The sequence below is a fragment of the Panthera leo genome, chromosome A3, assembly GCF_018350215.1.
Source record: "Panthera leo isolate Ple1 chromosome A3, P.leo_Ple1_pat1.1, whole genome shotgun sequence".
Classification (NCBI taxonomy): Eukaryota; Metazoa; Chordata; class Mammalia; order Carnivora; family Felidae; genus Panthera; species Panthera leo.
This window is the reverse complement of record NC_056681.1, coordinates 128,438,752-128,452,317: the sequence shown is the minus strand read 5'-3', so window position 1 is coordinate 128,452,317 and position 13,566 is coordinate 128,438,752. Positions and strand designations below refer to the sequence as shown.

Here is a 13,566-nt window from a genome sequence, read left to right as displayed (position 1 = left end):
GATTCACAGCAGGGAGCTGTAATTAATATGTACTTATTTGAGAATGTACAAATTTACATATATTAAACAAATGCCTCAGTGACAGCCAAATTATGGGGTCAAAGAGAGAATGGTGGTCAAAAGGGAGGTGGCTGAGTCTTTACCGTGTTTACAGAGATTAAACATTGTGGTCATGTGATGTTCCTACGACAATGGTAGAAAGCACGGAAAAGCGAGAGCGGCTGGCCACCTGCCCAGAGGGGTGCTAATGCTTCCCACTCCATCACCACCTGGTCCGGTTCGGGCAGAGACAACACAGGGGCTGGCTACGCAGACCCCTGGGGACGTAAGCTTGAGTTAGACATGAAAGGGCATCCAAGAGGAACTGGAAGCTGAGTCACACCCTAAGATTTGCAAAGGGAATCGGCTTCAGAGCTCCAGCAGACAGAAAACCACCTCAAAGCATCCTTTCAATATGACTTTTCTTCATTTGATCTACTAGAAATTATGGGCCTTTGCCTACTGATAACTTCAGCCAAGTGTTCCTCAAGCAGAGTCGCTGATGACTGCTTCTAATAAAGACTTTGGACAAGGACAAGGGATGCCCCCCAGGAAAGCCACTTGAAATACCCGCTTACCTCTGCGGGGAGCATCTGCTTGGTGTCATATAAAGAGCGGCACATTCTCAAAACCTCATTCCCCAGTCCGTCCTTGTTCTCTGATGTGCACCTGGTCAGCATGGCTGTTGCCAGTCTCACCCACGGATTGCTGGTTATGCTGGACCTGAGGGAGGAAAACACGAGACACTGGGAATGGATGATTAACGCTCTAACAACTGCGGTACGGAATTTTTAAAGAGAAAAGAAATGCCACCTTTTGAAGCAAATGCTTTGGGCAAACTACAGTCACAATCTAGATGCTGCGTTCCTCCTTCAAGTCTGTATTGTAGAAGGGAGAACATCTCACAGAGAAAACAGCTTGCTGTGGCATTACCAAGTGCCCAGCAGCGTGGAGGCCGTGGGCAGACACTATGAGCAGAGGCTGCCCTCGGGCCAAAGGCCGGCTCCCCGGCTTCCTACTTGGGTGACTCAGGGAAGTCACTGAAACTCTCTCAGCCTAGTCATTTAGTGCTGGGGAAGCCACCCAACCTCTCTGGGCCTCAGTTCTTTTTCATTCTGAAAGAGCAATCTAATGTTTTCTTTGCAAAATTGGTTTATTCAATGAATGATGTTTGTAATTGTGAATTATCGCTCTTAATTGCAGGCACATTTCACTATCTACTACCTAAATAATGGCTTTTGTTTATCATAGGATTATGACAGACTCGGGGGTCAGGGCGGGGCTGAAGGACACAAGGGCGCAGCAGAGGTCAGCCTGTGAGCACAGACCGAGGAAGCAACACATGAGCAGTAGAGACATCACACTTCATACAGCTTCCTTATTTCTGAAACATAAAAGCATCCAAAAGTTTGCTCTGTTTCCTTCCTCTGAATGTCAGGACCTCACGTTTCATACCAACATCACGGTTTACATCTCAACAGACAAGGTAAAGGCACATTCGTCCCACGGCCTCAGGAACAGGGTACCAATTTGACTCAGATACATTAAAATACTTTTCCTATTTATGAAGATTCTGTTGTCTCATTAGCACGGCTCTAGAGTCTAGACACTGAACACCTAAGGATGGTTCTTCCCTTGAAAGGGCCTTATCCCTCGCCCCCTAAGAAAAATGTCACGTGTAACAATGACAAAGGGACTCGCCAGCCTCTGGCAAAGCCTTTGTGTCTCAGCTCAAACGAACAATGCGTGAGGACAGAGTCCCGCTTATTCAAGGTACAAAGCTCTGAGAGTGTCTGGTAGACGGAGGAGTCTTGTTACATGCAAGGACCCACCCTCTGCTTTCCTGTTTCAAAGTCTGAGTTCCACCTTTCTGGGTTTTCCCTACCAGGCCGCCTCACTGCAGTAGGAACACTGGCCTGCCCAAACAGTGGACCCCGATGGGCCATGTGGCTTTGACGACAATTATCAAGATGTACTTTGCACCAGCCAGCTTTGATACACTGGATGAGAATTATACATGTCCCATAAGTACGAATCTATTATTCTTCCCATGCATTTTCCCACAGGGGAATAAAACTAAAAAACCAGAGTTGGTTCCAGTAAATTAGCAATCACGTGGACCAAGCAGATTTCTCAGTTTTTACCTTTATTGTGTTAACTGGCTACATTCAGTCATTGTCACACTATCCTTCCCTTCCTCCTGCCTTTCCTGATTTTTCTCTCCTCTTTCCTTAACGGGGGGTGGGGGGCGGTGATTTTGGAAGTGAGGTCACACATTTGATTGTCTGGGAACAGAAAAGGGACTCAAAAGTACTTTAAAGAATCTATTGGTAAGGTGTCCCATCATACAGTGTCTTGTGGTGAAACACAAATTCGGGAAAGGAAAAAAGCCACAAGAGACCACTTTATTTGACTTATCCTCAGGTACCCGCTCGGATGGAGACACAGCTGGTCAGAGGGGTTAGGCAGACCGGTAGTGCATTGTTTCGATTCTACTCATTTCGTAAAGGAGGTTTTTAGAACACAGGTTAGCAATTTAGTGATTTCACTTCATTCTGGCTACAAAAGAATATACCTTTAAAAACTGAGGTTTTAAAAACCTGCTAATGCATTAAATGTTTAAAATGCAATCCATGCCTTAAGCGATTAAGCTGAGTTCACTTCGTGTGGGCGAGCCAGTGTTTCGAAATGGTCATTGTTCTAAACGTCACAAGAAACTGTAAAACCACAGTAAGCTCATCTACTAGACGGTATCGTTTTCCGATTTTGAAAAACTCTCTTTAGACCGAGAGATCCGTTTGGAGGGTATGAAGGAATCCGCAACGCAACCCCGATCACTTTCTTAAAAAGCAAAGCGTTACTGACAATCTAACTAGTGAGTGAACCGCACACCATCATCACATAAGAGCTGCTTGGGAACCGTCCAGAGAGGCGGGCTCAGCAGGCCCAGCGGGGGACCCTGCTCCCAACGAGAACCCGTGGGCTCCGGGGCAGCCCCGTCATGACAGCTGGGACCCAATGGAAACGCTGCTCCGATACACGGTCACGTGGGAAACTGAAGGCTTGAGTGTGAGAAGCTGTACTGCAGGGCCTCAAACAGGGAAGGTGAGAACCGAATCTTAAAAGCTACACATCCGCATGTCATCTATGCCACAAACGGTAGAGATCAAAGAAACGGTCTTCCCCCTTTCTGAAAACACTCGTTCGGACACAAAACCAAAACACCGCTCTCCCGGTTGGCTTCAGGAATTCCAACAGGCTCACCCTGGGGTTAAGTGAGAGGGCCTTTGCCGGCTGTTTGGTAGCAGCCCTTCACAAACTGCACACGGAAGAATGACTCTTCAGGGAAAACCTCCGTTAGCTCCTGGGGGCACAGAGGTGCGCGCTGGCCCGGGCAGAGCCGGTTGCTGGGCCCGGGGTGGGGGACACAGCTGAGTCGTGGGGCAGGCGGGCGTGTGGAGCAGAGGCACGGGTGGGCGTGCCTGCTTTTTGCCAACGAGGAGCAGCAGTTCATCACAGACGGCGCATGTGCCCAGAAGACAGCTGGCCGCGTCTTCCGCGGGCATCCTTGGCTGACAGCACGGGGACTGCGGGACTGCCGCGTGCGGCCCTGAGTGGCAGCTGCGAGCTCAGCACGACGTGCAGGAAACATGGGCTGTGAGGGCGGCCGGTCGTCAAGTGAGACCTCTGCCTCGTCCACTTACTGACCACGTGGGGCCGAAAGTTCTTTGACTTCCGAATTCCCACTCCCTCTTTAGAAAATTAGATAATGTCACTCTCCATGCAGGTTTACTGAATGAATTAAGACTAAGTGTAAACCACACGTAACACTGTGTGTCCTCACTAAATGGGAACTATCAATTGATTCCATTCGGATTCTCAAGTCGGCACTGCAAGCTGTGTTAACAGAGACTCAGAACATTTCCCGGTGAAAATACTGGAACGGAATTATTTTGCTGACATTATAAATCAGATGTTATTATAAAGCACTGATATTTTTGAATAAAATATTCGGCTGTAGGGGCAAGGAGAAATGGAAAGAAACAGCAATATTTCCAAAAAAAAAAAAAAAAAAAAATTTTGATTTTCTCCAAAGGCTGATGCTGATTTTATAGATTTCTTCTCACTGGCTCTTTTGAAGGCACTGAATTAAAAAAAATTTTTTTTACTCTTTATTTTGAGAGAAAGAGAGGGAGCGCGAGTGGGGAAGGAACAGAGAGAGAGGGAGACACAGAATCCGAAGCGGGCTCCAGGCTCCGAGCTGTCAGGACAGAGCCCGATGTGGGACTCGAACTCATGAACCGTGAGATCATGAGCTGAGCTGAAGTTGGCCGCTTAACTGACTGAGCCACCCAGGCTCCCCTGAAGGTACTGGATTTTTAAAAGTAAAGAACAGACCAAGGAAATTTAACTTGATGTTAACACTCACACGTGGTCGTGTTTCATAGGCGGCCAAGCTTGCAGGAGCAAAACCAAGTGCTGAAATTCGACCTCCTGGTGGCTACATTCCAGGAGCTCCACGAAGAGAGAATAGCGGTTTTCTTCATTCTCGACGTCAGCTATGTCCACCTGGAAGTGGAAATACACACTTGACGCTGGTGGCAAAGGCTACTTCACTGGTTTACAGAAGAATTCGTACTTGATGACTTTGAGGAAACATTCTCGAAAACTTTTACAATGTGTTGGGAGGTAAGATTCAACACCACCACCCTCACCTCCTCCCTACCGCCCCACCACCCGCAAAAAAACCTTCAAAAGCTCCCTGCTTTACCCAGCTTAAAATGTTAACGCTAAACACTGTTTAGAACAAATCACGGGAAAGTTCTGAATGTTCCTTACGAAAATAAGTTTAAACAAGTAGGCTTCCAGAGAGCTGGCTTAGTGATTTCCTAATATACGTTAAGTTTAAATACAGAATTATTTTATATGAAACTATAATAATTCGTCTTACTTAACATCAGCCAATTTTTTTTTAGTTTAAATTATCCTCCATGTACTTCTACTTTTCATTTTAGCATTTTTATTGCTGAGTCTTCATGTTGTCTAGAAAATTTCTCTAATTTGAAATTAAAGACTTGACTAAATTGTATTTGTTATGATTTTTGTTATATATCAAAATAAAGCAAAATATCTTTTATTTGAATCTCCATTTCTGATGCAAAAGAAGTCCTGATCAGTAAAAAACACTAATTTTTCCTCTCATTGCATAACTGAATATTTCCTTTATTTACGCTGAGGCAGTCCTGAAACGAATCACATCTCCAACACCTCTGTGGATGAAAATGTTTGCTATGTTAAGTTAGAAAGCAGTTTTAAATATAAAAGTAAGCCAAAAGCTGGTTTGCCTGTTCCCTAGCCTCTCTTAACACAGATGCCCTGCATTTGAGTACATTACATACAGATGATGATAGAGGTCTTGAAAGGATAAAAGAATGGATGGTTACCTACACATTTGTTAAATTTTCTGTATAAATACATATTTCCAAAGCATTTAATTTAATGGTCATTCTGGCTCTGGTCCCAAGTAGCCACCTGAAAAGTCACAGCATATAGTCTGCATTCTCACAAAAGCTGACATGTACTATGAAATGTTCAGTAATTATAGGGGAAGTCCTGCTCACGTGGTGACCTGGCAGATCAAAACCTGCTTGAAAGCTCCACGTCCTTCTTCCATGGACTAATAACCCAAAAGCATTTTACAGTTTTGGAAATCATTTCATGACCCAGGAAGAGTTCACCCTTATAACTGTTTTGGGTGGAGAACAGCACAGGTGTTATTAGCCTCCCTTTATAGATGCAGAAACAGGCTTATCTGTCCCAATAACAAGGCGAGCAAGTGGCAGAGCCAGTAGGTAATTATGATCCTATCAGAATGTTCTGGAATTAGAGGACTCAATAAGCTAGACAAGCTCTGAAATATTTAAATAGGGGGTCTAACTGGGAGTTAGGCAACATTTTCTCACCTATTTATACAGAAATGTTTAAAAAAATTCCAAACTGAAGAAATCCACCTGTTTTTTACGTGACCTCCCACCTTCAACTCCTCTCCAGGCTCAGGGTCTCTCAGATCGTCCGCATCCACCACGTGCGCCTCCCCTCGAGAACTTTGATCTTGTTTTCTCTGCCTGCCACATTCTCTCTGCAGATACGTGTATGGTGCATTCGCTTATATCCTTCAAATTCCTCAAATGTCAGCTCATCAGGGAACGTGCTGTGTAACTGTCCACCTTAAGTAGCATATTCCCCCACACCATCTGTCTCCCTCACCTCGTTTTGCACTTACAAGGATGGGACATGTTTCATATGTATTGGTTGATTGCCTTTCTTCCTCTATAAGAATGGAAGCTCCTTGAAAACAGAGACTTCCATTTATTTGTTCACCGGTGTATCCCTACTCCTTAAAATAATGCCTGACAGACAGCAGATGCGGAATACTACTGAGTGTATGAACTAATGCGGATACAAATGAGTAAATGAAGACAATCCAGCATTTATAAAATATTTTAGCACAGAATGGTGATACTAAATATTCACGAGTTGCCGTAAAGTTTTGGCTCTTCTCTCTTTCTTTTTTTTTTACTGGAGACAGACGTGAGGCTTAAAACGAAGACGCCAGTGAGAAGCGAATCACTAAACATGACTCAAAGGAGGCCCGCGTATTGACATGATGTCTCCACCAACAATGCCCTGTGGCTAGTTGTGTGATTTCAGTGCAGTCCCTCTCTTTGGGTCCTATTTTCCTCATTTCAAAAATGTGCTCCAAGAAGCCCTGAAGTTTCGGAAGATCTGAGGAGGTGCCTGAAGGTCTGCGGGAGGGAAAAGGGCAGGTAAATGGCTGCTCTTGTCGGAGTTACAATCCAAGCTTTTATAGCTTATTTGTAGGAAAGGTTTTGTGGGTTTTTAAAAATGTTTATTTTTGAGAGAGAGAGAGAGAGAGAGCGCGTGCACACATGTGCAAGCGAGCGGGGGAGGGGCAAAGAGACAGGGAGAGACAGAATCCCAACCAGGCTCCACGCTGTCAGCACAGAGCCCCACATGGGGACTGAACTCATGAACCATGAGATAATGACCTGGGCCAAAGTCGGATGCTTAACCGACTGAGCCACCCAGGCAACCCATGGGTCTTGCATTTTAAAAATAGTTAAAAACAACTGAATGATGCCTCTAGTGTCAGTCCTCCAGTTTCCATAATTAACGACTATATGATGAATAACAAGCAGTTGCTCCTTGACATGAAAGGCAGAGTCTACATAGGTTACGTGAGGACACCACGAAAAGGAAGAGATTAGGAAAAAGTGATTCTTGCTTCCAAGATCATCTAGATTTTTTAAAATATTTTTTGAGAGAGAAGGAGAGAAAGAGACAGAGAGAATCCTAAGCAGGATCTGTGTTGTCATTGCAGAGCCTGACGCAGGGCTTCATCTCCTGAAACATGAGATCATGACCTGAGTCGAAATCAAGAGGCAGACGCTTAACCGATTGAGCCACCCAGGTGTCCCAAGATCATTTAGATTTATTTTCAGAAACTGTAACAGCCTGTAAATTTTTAGGAAGTGTAGTGTATCTAAAAGGAGAGAAAGATTTTTAAAAAACTATAAATTAGGGGCGCCTGGGTGGCTCAGTCAGTTATTTGGCTCAGGTCATGATCTCGTGGTTCATGAGTTCAAGCCCCATGTCAGGCTCTGTGCTGACAGCTCAGAGCCTGAAGCCTGCTTCAGTTTCTGTGTCTCCCTCTCTCTCTCTGCCCCTCCCCCCTCTCAAAAATAAATAGACATTAACAATAAATAAATAAATAAAAATAAAAAAACTATAAATTAAACCTTCATATGTTTGTTTTTCTATTAGCGTTAAATAATAGTTTCCATTTTTAACACATGTTTGGTAATGAGTTTCTTTGTATAACACCTTTTTCTTGTATACACAGACTTTATAAAAGTGTGCCTTTGTCAGGAAACATTTTCTTCTGAAAGTTCATTAACATTTCAATTATTAGCAACTTAATTTTCAGAGCATTGACCTCATGTTTAAAATACAAATGTGAAAAACATAGAAACTTACACAATTATCCATTTTGTGTAGGTACATTTGTATACTCCCTCACATCATGAAGGGTTTCAATTTTTAAGCTGCTCAGCTCTTAAGAAAGCAGTTTTAGGGGCACCTGGGTGGCTCAGTCAGTTGAGCACCTGACTCTTGATTTCGGCTCATGTCATGACCTCACAGTTCATGGGATGGAGCCCCATGTCGGGCTCTGTGCTGATAGCAGGGAACCTGCTTGGGATTCTCTCTCTCCCTCTCTCTCTCTCTCTCTCTCTGCCCTTCTCCTGATCACACTCTCTTTCTCTCTCTCTCAAAATAAATAAACAAACAAATATTTAAACAAACAGACAAAAAAAGATTGAGGCACCTGGGTGGCTCAGTTGGTTAAGCATCTGACTTTAGCTCAGGTCATGATCTCATGGCTTGTGAATTCGAGTCCCGCTTTGGGCTCTGTGCTGACAAGCTGGAAGCCTACAGCCTGCTTCAGATTGTGTCTCCCTCTCTCTCCGCCTCTCCATGACTTGTGCTCTCTCAAAAATAAACATTAAAAAAAATAAATTTTAAATAAATTTAAAAAAAGCAGTTTTAAATTATCTACCACTGTAGCTGCAAAAGCTTCACCTCACATGAGAGAAGAAAATGGGCCTGAAAATGGACTCGAGTGCATGTTTTTTTAACACGAGAAAGAATATGCCTTGCCAGATAATCAGTACACACAGTAAAACCTTAGATTATGAGTAACTTGTTCTGTGAGTGTTCTGCAAGACAAGCAAACCTTTCTAATAAATTTTAACTTAATAAATGAGCAATGTCTTGCAATATGGGTAGTGTATGACAACAAATGTCATATGATCACCAACTGAGCCAATGTTTCTCCCTCTCCCCCTGCCTCTCTTGCTGTGGGACTGTGGGTGATCATCAATGCAATGTCACATTTCTGCATAATCCTCAAAAGGAGGCAAAAGCAAGTGTCATTGGCTAGGTTCCTTGTTCAAGTTGCACTAAAAGGAAAAGATTCCAATGAGCGACAGATAGCAGTGATTCCATTAGTGATAGTGAAAGTCGTGCTACACAATAACCCTCTTCTCTCGTCTCCCTCATACCAGCCACGAAGGCTTTCAAAGGTAAGTGCAGGTTCATTTGTTTATTTTTCTTTATATTTTGTATTTTCTTTATTATTTTGTATTATATTACAGTATTGTAGTCATTTTTATAGGAGTATTTTTGGGTTGTGGAACGAATCATCTGAGTTTCCATTATTTCTTGTGGGAGAGTTTGCTTTGATATACAAGTACTTTGGATTACAAGAATGCTTCTGGAACAAATTATGCTTGCAAAACCAAGGTTTTACTGTACCTTGATATACAAGTACTAACCTAGGATTTGTGTCTACATATTAAAATATCTAAATTGATCTAAATTTACCAAGATAATATAAGCTTATCTTGTTTATCATATCCTATAAGATTTTAAACATAAATTCAGGTAACCAAAACAAAATGAATTTTTGTATAAAGAAATATACACATATGCAAAGGACTTCCAGCCTGAACAAAATGGCTTTGACCCATTTTTCCCTACTCCTCTCTTAAGCACAACTATAAACTTTGGAAATAATGAGAGAAAACAAAAGAACTCTTAAAGGTGGTAAAAAGAAAGTTAACTAGTTGGGACCCGAGGACTGGAGAAACAACACAGGTCCGGGGTCTGGCATCCCCTCACCCAACAGAAGGATACTCAGACTCAGTATTTCCTGACTCCTGATCGAAAAATACAAGACAGGCCAGGTAAGGTCATTTCTCGTCAGAGTTCCAGAAGGAAGGGAGAAAGAACGTGGAGTTTAAAGAGTATTTTACGAAGTAACATTTAAAAACATCCCAAATCTGGTGGAAGACATGAACCTACAGATTCAAGAAGATGAGCTAACCCCAAACAGGGGTTAGTGAGTCCAAAGAAACCCATGCCCAGACACATCATAATTAAACTCTTAAAAATTAAAGACGAAAAAAAAAAATCTTGAAAGTGGCCAGAGAGAGAATACAGTACCTATAGAGAGAAAAGCAATTTTAATAACAGTGTATTGCTTATGTGAAGCCACAGAGGCCGGAAAGAACTGGTCCAATATTTCTCAAGTATTAAAAGAACTGTCAGTTACAAATTGTATATACGGTAAAACTATCCTTTAGGAAAAAAAGGGGAAATGAAACCATTCTCATGGAAGGAAAACTAAAAGAATCTGTCACAAACAGCCTTCATCTTAAAGACTGGCTAAAGAAGCTTCCTCAAATAGAAAGGACATGGGCTTGGGCCCAATATATTTTTCTATCACAACTAGTAACACTCCTCATTAATGGCTGCAAAAATTGAACAATCTTAAATTGAAGAAAATCACTGTGTCACATATCTGACAAATTATCTGGAAAAACAAAAGAGGGAAGTATTGTTTTGAGTCAATAAAAGAGAAAGCAAGGGTCCCAGAACCTGCAGAAGTCATGGGAACATGAGATCAACATTAATACCACAGGAATTTAAATTCTCCAAAATACGTGGACACAAGGTGTCTCGTGACCATGAATGCAGACCTAGGAAACAGTCAGATTCTCTCTTTTCCAGAGGGTAGCACAGTTCCTATTCAAATATGTATTCCCAGATCCTGATACACTTCAGGCAAGGGTGAGCAAACAATACAGTATCTAAACAGCTACAAGACGAAACGGCCATAGAAAGTATTTTAACATAGAGGGAAAACCAACAGGAGGTGGCTAGCAAATGCTTCCTCATACCTCACCAAGGAGACTGTAAAATAATGATAAAGGACAATTTGGTGAAACACGCAGCTTTCAAAATAGTGCTGATAGAGTCAAAGTAACATGGAAAGACGCCATACTTTGGAGGTGTTGCTGGACCTTTCTGACCTTAAGCGCCTCTTCTGTAAGATGCAGGTAACATAGTGTATGATAGTTCTGGTTATTAAATAAGAGAGTGTGAATAAAATAGCCTGCAGAAAGACTGGCACATGGTAGGCACATAATAAATGACAGGTAGGATTTATATTACAGCTCCATATAAAAATATGGGCTGTGATTTCTTCTAATAAGAATTGGGTCAACAGATTAGATGGGACAGAAGAAGAACACAAAGAAATGTAGCTGTTTTGGGATAATGGAATCATGGGTTAACTTTCATCCCTTTTTAGAATCTCATTTATTTGTACAATATAGGATTTGCAATGGCTTTATAGCATGCCTTCTAGAGATGAGTGAAAATAATTAGCAATTTCTCACAAGTTTTTCTTCTATGTTTTGTTTGATTTTATCCTTTTTTCCCTCAAGAGAGAAAGTAATAATATGCCTCTGTCTCTCTGAGTGAGCGGGGGGCGGGGGGTGGTGGTGAAAATGTCCAATATTTCACAGGCACCCTATAGTTCGCGATGATTCCATACAGACACCTTGAACTGAACATTACTGGATTTTAAAGGGCAAAATTCACATGTGAGTCAAACATAAAGATATCTCTTTCCCTTTTGTCTCTGAAAGCAATGCTTCTGTCTTCACTGAATTAGGTGACTTTAGCCCTTGCTGTAAGTCAATTTGTCAAGTAGCTACAGCCTCCTTATCAGACATTGAGTCACTGTCCTTGAAAAAGTGGACTGAGTCACCTATTCTCAGATGAAAACAGCTTTAACTTGAAATTCCTCTGTGGCCGCGGACAGTGAACATGACTGTCGTAAACTGAGGCGCCCCTCTTGAAATCTGCATCTTCCCACAGGCAATGACAACGTGGCTTAGTTGATCTTCAGATATGTGTGAATATGAAATCAGTATTAATGCACATAACCATACTATGTGAACAGAAAATAATTAGCGTCGCGTAAAGGATTATTCTCAATGTACTAACATCAATCACCACAGTCCTACCTTCTATATGGGCTGATGAGCTGTTACACTGCCTCTATGATTTATGAAATTTTGGGGGGTAAATCTGAAATTATTTCAAAACTAAAAGTTAAAAGAAACAAACCAGAGAAGTCATCCCCAGCTACCTCATATCCTCACCACCCTGCAACATGCAAACGCTGGGATGTTTCCTGCCTCTCCTCCCCTTTGTCCTCCAACCTTTCTCTCTAGGCCCGAGAAGGAAGGAAAGGACAGCACTGCTATGCACGACGTCAGGAGCACCACCCGTGTGGTGGCTGAGGTTCTTGCACCTCTGGGCAGGAGGCTCTGGATGTGATTCCCCCTCTACGGACAGAGCCCGAGAGGCTCCCCAGCTGACCTGGCCCTGGGGGAAGTGCCCCGGGGTGGAGGAAGCAGTCCCACCCAGGAGCAGTTGCTAAACCCAAGTGTGCGTCCCAGGAAGAGGTTGCTGTGACCCAGGAAACGTACAAGGCTCTGGAGAAGGTCTGCCTAGTGAAGGGGAGAAGCAGGGCCTCCCCATCTGACCACACCGCCCCCCACCCCCCAAAAGCGTCCTTTTGAGTGAAAACACAGCCCTGACCTCCAGTGCCTTTCTCCACAAAACTAGTTTGTCCTCTGCTCTTTCCTCATGCTGCTCTGTCTTTAGCAACTTAAGCATGCGTTTCTTGTCCCCCCACGTCTAAGCAGTCACCGGGCCCCTGGGATTAACTCCTTCAGCTCTCTTTACCCTCCTCTTTCTTCACAGCTGGTACCAAGTTCAGGGCCAAGTTTGGGCAACCTGACCCCTGCTTCTGTCCCCTGCCTGGCACCCTCCAGTCTGTTGTTCGTGAAGAGGTCAGAGGGTCTCTCCTAAAAACGCATCTCTGATCACGCTGCTTCTCACGTCTCTCTCTCTCTGTCCCACGCGGTCTCCGCACCACCACGGTAAAATGTGCACAGGACACTGGGGGCTCTGCTGCGCTGAACTGAGTTCAGGAATCACCTCCTCAGAGCAGTCTCTCCTCACTGCCTCCAGGCAGGACGACCGCATGCCCTCCCCTGAACCCTATGCACTGTGCAGACTCTAACAGCAGCGTTAGAGCCTTCAGGGTACGGACTTCTCTGTGCATGTATCCACGTCCTCCGCTGGATTGGGATCCCCACACGAACGGCGTACATTTACCTGGACCGGAGTCAGAGACACACACATACCATCCCATTTAGTCTTCACACATCCACGCATTATGTCCGTTTTACAGACGAGGAAACTGAGGTTGTGAGAGGTTTAGTAACTTCTCCAAGGCCACAGAGCGAGTGAGTGGTAAAACTGGGATCTGAATGCAGTTTTGTGTGAAGCGCCCAAACACTTTACTGCTAACTGTCTGGTCTCTTGTCTATCCCCAGAGTATACAGGGAATGGTGCATAAACCATGCCGGAAGAATCTTCGATGAATATTTTACAGACCGTGGTTACTAGGCATGGCATTTTTCAGAATGTTTTAATTGAGCAGCAAAGAACATACGCAGAGCTCTGTACTGAGCCAGGGAAAAATGCTACTAGATGAAGCAATGCTTTCTGTTTTCTAAATCA

The 13,566-nt window shown here is 43.5% G+C and overlaps 1 protein-coding gene across 5 annotated transcripts in view; it reads right to left on the bottom strand.

Annotated features, from left to right (window-relative positions):
* NBAS (NBAS subunit of NRZ tethering complex) overlaps window positions 1–13,566 on the bottom strand; it is a 329,015-nt gene that overhangs the window by 18,047 nt on the left and 297,402 nt on the right. For all 5 annotated transcript variants that reach the window (XM_042933639.1, XM_042933641.1, XM_042933640.1 and 2 more), the window contains 2 exons: window positions 4,469–4,608; window positions 618–762 (listed from right to left, as the gene is read on the bottom strand). In XM_042933639.1, the coding sequence (XP_042789573.1) occupies window positions 618–762; window positions 4,469–4,608 (285 nt within the window). The remainder of the gene's footprint in view (window positions 1–617; window positions 763–4,468; window positions 4,609–13,566) is intronic.